The 11,859-nt window shown below is 38.7% G+C and overlaps 1 protein-coding gene across 1 annotated transcript; it reads left to right on the top strand.

Annotated features, from left to right (window-relative positions):
* Window positions 1-5,586: 5,586 nt before the first annotated feature.
* On the top strand, window positions 5,587-6,690 carry LOC117295819 (pollen-specific leucine-rich repeat extensin-like protein 1). Its single transcript, XM_033778624.1, has 3 exons — window positions 5,587-5,747; window positions 6,079-6,387; window positions 6,540-6,690. The coding sequence occupies exons 1-3, from the start codon at window positions 5,587-5,589 to the stop codon at window positions 6,688-6,690; spliced, it is 621 nt and encodes a 206-aa protein (XP_033634515.1).
* The last annotated feature ends 5,169 nt before the right edge of the window (window positions 6,691-11,859 follow it).

The following is an 11,859-nucleotide window of genomic DNA, read 5'->3' as shown; positions in this document are numbered from 1 at the left end:
TAACAAGCAGATTACTAAAAAGGATGGAACAATCAAAATCTTCACCTTCATCAGCCAAATGTCTTCTTCAAAAATGTCTCCATCACTTAAAGCTCATCTTTAGTAAATCGCATCTCCAGTAAATGGCATCTCCAGTCTGCATCATTCATTACTTCAAACACCAACATTCTAGAGACAACAAGTTTGATGGGTCAACTATTCTCACGATTTCTTCATCATTCGATGCTCGTCTTAAAAATCAACAACTGACGTCTCCGTCGTTCCTCCTCTTTAAGTGTCTGTTGCATAGAGGTTGCACTGTTCAGTGCATGGTGATAGCACTGATTTTCAAAGAGTTCCTCTTTTGCTAAAAACCAGATTACTTAACAGGACGGAACAATCAATATCTTCAACTTCATCAGCCAAATGTCTTCTTCAAAAATGTCCATCACTTGAAGCTCATCTTTTGTAAATGGCATCTCTAGTAAACTACATCTTCCAGGGTGCATCATTCATCTACTTCAAACACCAACATTCTTGAGACAACAAGTTTGATGGGTCAACTATTCTCACGATTTCTTCATCATTCGATGCCCGTCTTAAAAATCAGCAACTGACGTCTCCGTCGTTCCTCCTCTCAAAGTGTCTGTGGCATAGAGGTTTCACTCTTCAGTGCGTGGCTGTAGCACTGATTTTCAAAGAGTTCCTCTTTTGCTAACAAGCAGATTACTAAAAAGGATGGAACAATCAAAATCTTCACCTTCATCAGCCAAATGTCTTCTTCAAAAATGTCTCCATCACTTAAAGCTCATCTTAAGTAAATCGCATCTCCAGTAAATGGCATCTCCAGTCTGCATCATTCATTTACTTCAAACACCAACATTCTAGAGACAACAAGTTTGATGGGTCAACTATTCTCACGATTTCTTCATCATTCGATGCTCGTCTTAAAAATCAACAACTGACGTCTCCGTCGTTCCTCCTCTCTAAGTGTCTGTTGCATAGAGGTTGCACTCTTCAGTGCATGGTGATAGCACTGATTTTCAAAGAGTTCCTCTTTTGCTAAAAACCAGATTAATTAACAGGACGGAACAATCAATATCTTCAACTTCATCAGCCAAATGTCTTCTTAAAAAATGTCCATCACTTGAAGCTCATCTTTTATAAATCGCATCTCTAGTAAACTACATCTTCCAGGTGCATCATTCATCTACTTCAAACACCAACATTCTTGAGACAACGAGTTTGATGGGTCAACTTTTGTCATGGTATAAGGTCTTCATCATTCGATGCCCGTCTTAAAAATCAACAACTGACGTCTCCGTCATTCCTCCTCTTTAAGTATCTGTGGCATAGAGGTTTCACTCTTCAGTGCATGGCGATAGCACTGATTTTCAAAGAGTTCCTCTTTTGCTAACAAGCAGATTACTAAAAAGGATGGAACAATCAAAATCTTCAACTTCATCAGCCAAATGTCTTCTTCAAAAATGGCTCCATCACTTGAAGCTCATCTTTAGTAAATCGCATCTCCAGTAAATGGCATCTCCAGTCTGCATCATTCATTTACTTCAAACACCAACATTCTTGAGACAACAAGTTTGATGGGTCAACTATTCTCACGATTTCTTCATCATTCGATGCCCGTCTTAAAAATCAACAACTGGTGTATCCGTCGTTCCTTCTCTTTAAGTGTCTGTTGCATAGAGGTTTCACTCTTCAGTGCATGGTGATAGCACTGATTTTGAAAGAGTTCCTCTTTTGCTGAAAAGCAGATTACTTAACAGGACGGAACAACCAACATCTTCAACTTCATCAGCCAAATGTCTTCTTCAAAAATGTCCATCACTTGAAGCTCATCTTTTGTGAATCGCATCTCTAGTAAACTACATCTTCCGGGTGCATCATTCATCTACTTGAGACAACAAGTTTGATGGGTCAACTTTTCCCATGGTATCTAAGATCTTCATCATTCGATGCACGTCTTAAAAATCAACAACTGACGTCTGATTTCTTCTTCAAAAATGTCTCCTTCAGTGGAAGCTCATCTTTAGTAAATCGCATCTCCAGTAAATCACATCTCCAAGGTGCATCTATCATCTACTTCAAACACCAACATCCATGGGACAACAAGTTTGATGAGACAACAAGTTTGATTGGTCAACTTTTCCCACGGTTTCTTCATCATTCGATGCACGTCTTAATAATCAACAACTGACGTCTCTGTTGCTCCTCCTCTTTAAGTGTCTGTTGCATAGATGTTTGACTCTTATATCCACCTCGAGTGTCTAAACTTATAAATACAGATAATCAACATTCAAGACTCTTTGCATCTGGAGCTCAACGAGAATGTCGCCTTGAACTCTATGAAAGTAAATTTAGTGCAGACGCAGAAGCTCCAAGTCCTGGATTTAAACAAGCTGCATAATTCAAGGTAATTTGAAATTTTGTGTTGGACAGCTGTGTTTGGACCAACAGAGGAGATAAGACATAATCAACGTCATTTATCTGCAAAACAAAGAAATCACATCGGCTAGGCTTGATTCAGTTACTTGTTGAGCGGTAAAACTTCTCTCTCTTTACAGTGTCATCTTGATTTAAATCATCTCCTTGATGCAAGCTGTACTGGAAATCAGAGGTTTTAAGACGTAAGAAAATATATTGTGTTAACATTTTGATTTGTTTTCTGCCATAACAGATTCATTTCTTGGATGCAAGACAATCAGCTTCTGGACTTTTGGGGTGGTAAGATGAGCAGAAATGGTACTAAAATTTTACCTGCGGTACTTTATGTATTTTTTTCTCACCAGCATCGGGTCATCTATTGCCCCATTGAAAAAAATATTGAAAAATCCCATTAACAGTACTTTATTATTCTACAGCAGTTTTATACTTGATGTTGACCTGCAACTGAGATGATTTCATTTTTCCAACGAGGTGGTGCTCTGTGAACGTGATGTTGGTGAAACCTGCCTTATGAAGGATGTAATATTCAGCTGTTGAAGGTAAAATAGAAGCGAAAGAAAACATATTTTCTTTACTTTTGAATATGTTTTTTAAGTAAACCAATACCTTATTTTGCCACAGCACTTTGGCTTGAGATGTTTTGACGACCTGTCACTCGATGATGTAACTTACCCAAGGAAGCGGTGCTTGTGAAACCGTGCCTTCACAGGGCCCAATTACATAATGCATTAGCACAGAAACTTGCTTAGCACAGGAAAACTCTTGCTTAGCGAAGGAAAACTCTTGCTTAGCGAAAATAGGTTACCAGCCAATATATCATACATTTACCGTAAATGTTGGGTGCGCACCAGCATGTAGACGTTTTTGTTTTGCTTATCCGATGAGGGCAAATTCATTCATTTAAATCTACATTGCCTTTGGGTTTGAACCACTAATGTGAGCTTTTCGCTCCCTTACTGGGTACTAGACACAAGACTTGTAATCAATATCATTCTCTTCTTAAATAAAAAAAAAGTGATTTTAGATAAGAATATCTAAGAAAAGATAACAGATAGTAGTTATACTACAACCAAAAGAGTATATTTCAAAAGGTGAATGTGGCCATTTGGGACTGTATTAAAGACAACAAGTAGAGCAAATTCTTACAAACTACTTATTGCTGCAAACTTGAAAAACTTAAGTTTCTCTGAAATCACAGTGCAAGATGATTTGTTGTTCATTATTTCATACGTCTGTCTCACTGCTCAGACGTATGACTCTTTAGTTAGCTGCTATTTGCTGTCTAACTATTACACACTTTTAATGAAAACTTATATGTACGAGTCATTTCTCGTACATATAAGTGATTTACCTATTATATGTACACAAGGTTGATGTCTTGTGTACAATTTATCTTGTATCATGTACAACTGATTATTTCGTACGTATCATTTATTATTTCATACATACGATTAATTTTCATACATATGATTTATTTGATATGTATGACTTATTAAATCATATGTCAGACTTTTTATTTACGTACGACTTATATGTTTGTACATCATGATACTTTGTACAATGTTCAACTTATTATCTTGCACATAGATTTATAATTAACAATATTGTTCAAGTTTGCAGTAACAATCTTTAGTATGGATTGACTTTATCCAATGATAGTTGCTTTAGCATGGCAGTAGTTGTAACTGAAAACTTTTGGCATTGGAATTAAGTAGAACTGGATGGTGATTGTGTGTGTTGGTGATCGTAAAGTGGACAGTGATTGTGTGTAGTGATTGTATGCATTTTTGTCATCTGTTTTCAGGAAACTTCTACTGCCATGTCATTGTGACTATTTTTAAAACTATTTGAACCAATGTAGACTACAGACCCTTTTTGGAATATGGCCATGTTGCCTTTGTTTTGTGATCAACTGAATACAGTAAAATGCAACTTTTTTAGCCATGTGATAAAATAATATGCAAAGCATTCCTAGATGAAGAGGTGTTCAAATTGATTCTAAAAAGAGTATTGATATGCTTACAAGTCTTTACATGAAACAGTTGTGTATTACAAGACATTTTCATTTGGAGAGAGGGCAAGCAAGGAAAATGGCACAATTGGGGGGAAGCTTTATAAAAAAGCAAATCATTAAGAGGTACAATTTGCGGGCACATGAACCGTGCCTACCTTCTGTAAGAAATAAGATAAGCAACATCTGTCCACCTTTTTTTTAGCAGATTCGTCTTACTAGTGCAAGACACTTCATTGTTTTCTAGAGTTCAATATTGGTAAGAGATAAGGTAACATTTGGTACTTCTGTCCTTGCAATTACTAATAGTTGTCTTGGGAAGGCGAGTATGTTTCTTTTTCTCCTACAGATATTGCTCCCTGTGATGGTAAGACTCAAAGATTGCAACGTCTTCCCACTGAAGAGCTCCCTCGGAGGTAGATGGTGAATGAAATTGACTGATGAGGGAGGTCTCTATGATGAATGAGTGGAGTTTGAAAACATCTTGAATGCTGAGGATGGCATGACAAATGGGTGCATTTTAGCGATCGTAATCATTGACTGTTCAGGTTTAATTGGCCATTGATTAACCACTGGCCAAAGACCAAAACAATTATTGGTTGTGACCACCAAAATGCACCCCAGGTTTGTGTCAATTTGACATAACTTGTAAACTTTAATAACTGATCAGCTAGCACACACCATCATAGGAACATAGTGCATGGAAAACGCTCTAATAATGTTGCCCTGGGTGTGTGCATCACACGACATATTCTGACCTCTAACAGCAATTTTTTCTACATCGAATACATGCTATATGAAACAGTTTTTTCCATGTTGCTGACCTGTAAAAAGGCAACTTGTTACAATGAACAATCACCTGTCATGCTACACTAATGGAAAGGAAAAATTAATGTTCATTTGATCCACAAACCTGAGCTGCACAGTTCATGTTTTAATCATGAAAATGTGTAGGTGTTTGACTAACTAACTGCATAGGATTGAAGAAAGTTAACTGGTTCAACTAAAAAATGCAATTTGTTCCAAAACTATGAATGACTTCTAGTGTTTATAAAAATGCCCATCCATAGAACTCAGAGAATAATTCAATGTAAACATTTTTGTTTAAGTTTTTTTGGTTGAACTTACACCGCATGTGCTACAGAAAGAGCCCCAAGGAAGAGCCCCAGGAAGAGCCCCCAGGAAGAGCCACAAGGAGAGCCCAAGAAGAGCCCCAAGGAAGAGCCCCCAGGAAGAGCCCCCAGGAAGAGCCACAAGGAGAGCCCAAGAAGAGCCCCAAGAAGTGCCCCAGGATGTGCACCAGGAACTGCCCCCCTGCCCTGGAACCATCTTAGGTGGCCTGGAGCAGGATAGGGACAGCTTCCTTTTTGAGTTCCATTAGCAGCAAGTTCGTAACTTCAAGTAACAAACCGCAAGGAAAACTGATGTCCTGGCTGCTGCTTCCCAAATTTGCATAAACTGTTTCTCTGAAAACGTTGGACAATGAACAATGAAAATGCACACTATAATCTTTTATAACAAAATTTGAGGCAAAACTTACAAATTGTGCTTAACTCAGAGAATAATTGAATGTAAACATTTTTGTTTATTTTTTTTGGTTGAACTTATACCCCCATGTGCCACAGGAAGAGCCCCAAGGAAGAGCCCCAAGGAAGAGCCCCAAGGAAGAGCCACAAGGAAGAGCCCCAAGAAAGAGCCCCAAGGAAGAGCCACAAGGAAGAGCCCCAAGGAAAAGCCCCAAGGAAGAGCCCCAAGGAAGAGCCAAGGAAGAGCCCCAAGGAAGAGCCCCAAGGAAGCGCCCCTGGAAGAGCCCCAAGGAAGAGCTCCAAGGAAGAGCCCCAAGGAAGAGCCCCAGGAACTGCCCAGGAACTGCCCCCCTGCCCTGGAACCATCTTAGGTGGCCTGGAGCAGGATAGGGACAGCTTCCTTTTTGAGTTCCATTAGCAGCAAGTTCGTAAGTAAAGATTTGTATTTTATCAAACTTCAAGTAATAAACCACAAAGAAAACTGATCCCCTGGCTGCTGGTTTCCAACTTGGAGAATAATTAAATAGAAACATTTTTGTTTGATTTGTTTTGTGCCACAGGAAGAGCCCCAAAGGAGGAGCCCCAGGAAGAGCCCCAAGTAGAGCCTCCAGGAAGAGCCCCAAGGAAGAGCCTGAGGAAGAGTCCGAGGAGCCCCCGAGTAGTGCCCCCAGGAAGACCCCCCTGCCCTCGGAAACATCTGAGGTGGCCTGAGGCAGGAAGGGGACAGCTTCCTTTTTGAGTTCCATTAGCACCAAGTCCGTAAGTGAAGCTTAGCACTTTTAATAAACTTCAAGTAATAAACCACAAGGAAAACTGATCCCCTCTGCTGCTTCCCAGGTTGTATCAAAAGCTTGGGTGTTAAATGGCTTCTGACTGGCACCCCTAACATGAAGATATTGACTACTAGGGAGACTGCCAACATAGAGCTGGATAGCTCAGTTGGTAGAGTACGGCAGCACGTTGATCCGGAGGTAGTATAGGTTCAAGTCTCGCACCAGTCAACTCTTCTTTACTCAAACCCTAGTTTTTACTCAGTCAGTTTCCCTTATGATTTATGACTTGATTTTCATCAATAAAAAGATGCATCCTCTTAAAGTGACCCTCTTATTGTGAACTTGGGTGTGATCTTTGGTTCAACGGCAGTTAAAGGTTGTGTGGCTTCTGTGACTGGCACCCCTGAACAAGATATGGAATATCATGGAGGGCTGGATAGCTTAGTTGGTAGACCAGCGGTACATTTATCTATAGTCCGTTGGTTCATGTCCCACTCCAGTCACTTTTTCATTTTTCAAACTAATTTTTTTTATAAAACATGATGCATTTAGAAAATGAATAAATATCTTTAACCGCGCTTAAAAGCACAATAGCTATTGTTCTTATAACGAGGAATCTATTTAAAACTGAGTTAATCACAAAACTAAATTTGATCTGGAGCCCCTCTTTAATTATTAACAACTGCAATAAAAATATTTTTGGACACACTGATGCAGAGATAATAAACAATGTCTAACTGGCATATTTGAAAAAGTACAGGCCCCCCCCCCCAACAAAAAAAACCCACCGAAAGGTTATGGCCCCGTATTATTCAACCAATTTTCAATATATCCATTGTGAAATATTGGCAGTGGCTTTTGTTGAATAGGTGGCATAAAAAGTTTCCTGACTAAAGCTCTTTTGTCTTTGTTCTATGTTCGTAACAGTAAAGGGAACTTGTGTTCAGCTGTGAGTGTTTCTTCAGATGTGGAGTTTCTTCAGATGTGACGCCGATGTGGTAACTACGTTATCGTGACCTTTCAGACTTTAATAACAAACAACCTTGTCATGTGATTGGAGGATATTTGGTCATGTGACATTCATTTATCAACTATGCAAGTTAATCGCACCTAATTTAAACTATTGCATGTTAGAAAACATTATTTTTACACGCCAGTACAAAATACCCTCTCATTGGATGCCAGAACAGTCTTCAAGTACATTTTGTTAATTCTTCATATTTTAATCTCAAATTAAAGGTTTACCAGGATGTTGTATAATATACAAATAATGAGTGTTTATAAGCCTGTGCAGTGGTGGTAATACTTTCATGACTTGATATATGGAATTTTCCATTCATCATGGCCAAGTTGAATGGAACGTTCCGTGTCTCAACAAATGAATATATTTTCTCCATTGGAACAAAAATCCACGCTGAATAGAACGAAATGCAAACTTAATGTATAGGGTGAAATGGTGTAAATAATGAAATCTGCGTGACCAACAATCCTCCAATCAAATGACAAGGTTTTCTATAAATCAAGTGTCTACTCTTTTCAATATGGGTTACATGTTGTTTATTTGAAAAACTAGATGGCTCGCTTTTCTTCCCCAAGGATGAAAGTTTATTCCATCACTTAAAAAAAATCTAAAAGAAGTGTGTAATTATTCAGAGCTGTTCAATTCAAGATGGAAAGTTACATTACAAGACTGCATAAATGTGTGCAAACTTTAAAGTGTCCCTTCCGAACAAGTGAAGTTTATAAACTGTTGTAGTTTCAAGTGTATAATGTAGAAAATGACTTCTCAGTAAATAGCAAAACTATTTACAGCACCAATACAGTAAACTAAGGCAGTAAACTCGATGTATAACAATAGCATTTTGAGATTTGTACTTCCAGGGGCTGCGGACAGTCTTCTTCAAAAGAGTTTCTTTCAAATGAACTCTACGTGTCTAAGATCTTCAACTGAACTCTCCGTCGTTCCATCTCTTTAAGTGTCTGTGGCATAGAGGTTTCACTCTTCAGTGCGTGGCTGTAGCACTGATTTTCAAAGAGTTCCTCTTTTGCTAACAAGCAGATTACTAAAAAGGATGGAACAATCAAAATCTTCAGCTTCATCAGCCAAATGTCTTCTTCAAAAATGTCTCCATCACTTAAAGCTCATATTTAGTAAATCGCATCTCCGGTAAATGGCATCTCCAGTCTGCATCATTCATTTACTTCAAACACCAACATTCTAGAGACAACAAGTTTGATGGGTCAACTATTCTCACGATTTCTTCATCATTCGATGCCCGTCTTAAAAATCAACAACTGACGTCTCCGTCGTTCCTCCTCTTTAAGTGTCTGTTGCATAGAGGTTTCACTCTTCAGTGCGTGGCTGTAGCACTGATTTTCAAAGAGTTCCTCTTTTGCTAACAAGCAGATTACTAAAAAGGATGGAACAATCAAAATCTTCAACTTCATCAGCCAAATGTCTTCTTCAAAAATGTCTCCATCACTTGAAGCTCATCTTTAGTAAATCGCATCTCCAGTAAATGGCATCTCCAGTCTGCATCATTCATTTACTTCAAACACCAACATTCTTGAGACAACAAGTTTGATGGGTAAACTATTCTCACGATTTCTTCATCATTCGATGCCTGTCTTAAAAATCAACAACTGACGTCTCCGTCGTTCCTCCTCTTTAAGTGTCTGTTGCATAGAGGTTTCACTCTTCAGTGCATGGTGATAGCACTGATTTTGAAAGAGTTCCTCTTTTGCTAAAAAGCAGATTACTTAACAGGACGGAACAATCAATATCTTCAACTTCGTCAGCCAAATGTCTTCTTCAAAAATGTCCATCACTTGAAGCTCATCTTTTGTAAATCGCATCTCTAGTAAACTATATCTTCCGGGTGCATCATTCATCTACTTCAAACACCAACATTCTTGAGACAACAAGTTTGATGGGTCAACTTTTCCCATGGTATAAGATCTTCTTCATTCGATGCCCGTCTTAAAAATCAACAACTGACGTCTCCGTCGTTCTTCCTCTTTAAGTATCTGTGGCATAGAGGTTTCACTCTTCAGTGCATGGCGATAGCACTGATTTTCAAAGAGTTCCTCTTTTGCTAACAAGCAGATTACTAAAAAGGATGGAACAATCAAAATCTTCAACTTCATCAGCCAAGTGTCTTCTTCAAAAATGTCTCCATCACTTGAAGCTCATCTTTAGTAAATCGCATCTCCAGTAAATGGCATCTCCAGTCTGCATCATTCATTTACTTCAAACACCAACATTCTTGAGACAACAAGTTTGATGGGTCAACTATTCTCACGATTTCTTCATCATTCGATGCTCGTCTTCAAAATCAACAACTGACGTCTGCGTCGTTCCTCCTCTTTAAGTGTCTGTTGCATAGAGGTTTCACTCTTCAGTGCATGGTGATAGCACTGATTTTCAAAGAGTTCCTCTTTTGCTAAAAAGCAGATTACTTAACAGGATGAAACAATCAATATCTTCAACTTCATCAGCCAAATGTCTTGTTCAAAAATGTCCATCACTTGAAGCTCATCTTTTGTAAATCGCATCTCTAGTAAACTACATCTTCTGGGTGCATCATTCATCTACTTCAAACACCAACATTCTTGAGACAACAAGTTTGATGGGTCAACTTTTCCCATGGTATAAGGTCTTCATCATTCGATGCCCGTCTTAAAAATCAACAACTGACGTCTCCGTCGTTCCTCCTCTTTAAGTATCTGTGGCATAGCGGTTTCACTCTTCAGTGCATGGCGATAGCACTGATTTTCAAAGAGTTCCTCTTTTGCTAACAAGCAGATTACTAAAAAGGATGGAACAATCAAAATCTTCAACTTCATCAGCCAAATGTCTTCTTCAAAAATGTCTCCATCACTTGAAGCTCATCTTTAGTAAATCGCATCTCCAGTAAATGGCATCTCCAGTCTGCATCATTCATTTACTTCAAACACCAACATTCTTGAGACAACAAGTTTGATGGGTCAACTATTCTCACGATTTCTTCATCATTCGATGCTCGTCTTCAAAATCAACAACTGACGTCTCCGTCGTTCCTCCTCTTTAAGTGTCTGTTGCATAGAGGTTTCACTCTTCAGTGCATGGTGATAGCACTGATTTTCAAAGAGTTCCTCTTTTGCTAAAAAGCAGATTACTTAACAGGATGAAACAATCAATATCTTCAACTGCATCAGCCAAATGTCTTGTTCAAAAATGTCCATCACTTGAAGCTCATCTTTTGTAGATCGCATCTCTAGTAAACTACATCTTCTGGGTGCATCATTCATCTACTTCAAACACCAACATTCTTGAGACAACAAGTTTGATGGGTCAACTTTTCCCATGGTATAAGGTCTTCATCATTCGATGCCCGTCTTAAAAATCAACAACTGACGTCTCCGTCGTTCCTCCTCTTTAAGTATCTGTGGCATAGCGGTTTCACTCTTCAGTGCATGGCGATAGCACTGATTTTCAAAGAGTTCCTCTTTTGCTAAAAACCAGATTACTAAAAAGGATGGAACAATCAAAATCTTCAACTTCATCAGCCAAATGTCTTCTTCAAAAATGTCTCCATCACTTGAAGCTCATCTTTAGTAAATCGCATCTCCAGTAAATGGCATCTCCAGTCTGCATCATTCATTTACTTCAAACACCAACATTCTTGAGACAACAAGTTTGATGGGTCAACTATTCTCACGATTTCTTCATCATTCGATGCTCGTCTTCGAAATCAACAACTGACGTCTCCGTCGTTCCTCCTCTTTAAGTGTCTGTTGCATAGAGGTTGCACTCTTCAGTGCATGGTGATAGCACTGATTTTCAAAGAGTTCCTCTTTTGCTAAAAACCAGATTACTTAACAGGACGGAACAATCAATATCTTCAACTTCATCAGCCAAATGTCTTCTTCAAAAATGTCCATCACTCGAAGCTCATCTTTTGTAAATCGCATCTCTAGTAAACTACATCTTCCGGGTGCATCATTCATCTACTTCAAACACCAACATTCTTGAGACAACAAGTTTGATGGGTCAACTATTCTCACGATTTCTTCATCATTCGATGCTCGTCTTCAAAATCAACAACTGACGTCTCCGTCGTTCCTC

The sequence above is a fragment of the Asterias rubens genome, chromosome 1 (assembly GCF_902459465.1).
Source record: "Asterias rubens chromosome 1, eAstRub1.3, whole genome shotgun sequence".
Lineage (NCBI taxonomy): Eukaryota > Metazoa > Echinodermata > Asteroidea > Forcipulatida > Asteriidae > Asterias > Asterias rubens.
The sequence above is the reverse complement of the archived record's forward strand: the minus strand, read 5'-3'. Positions and strand labels throughout refer to the sequence as shown.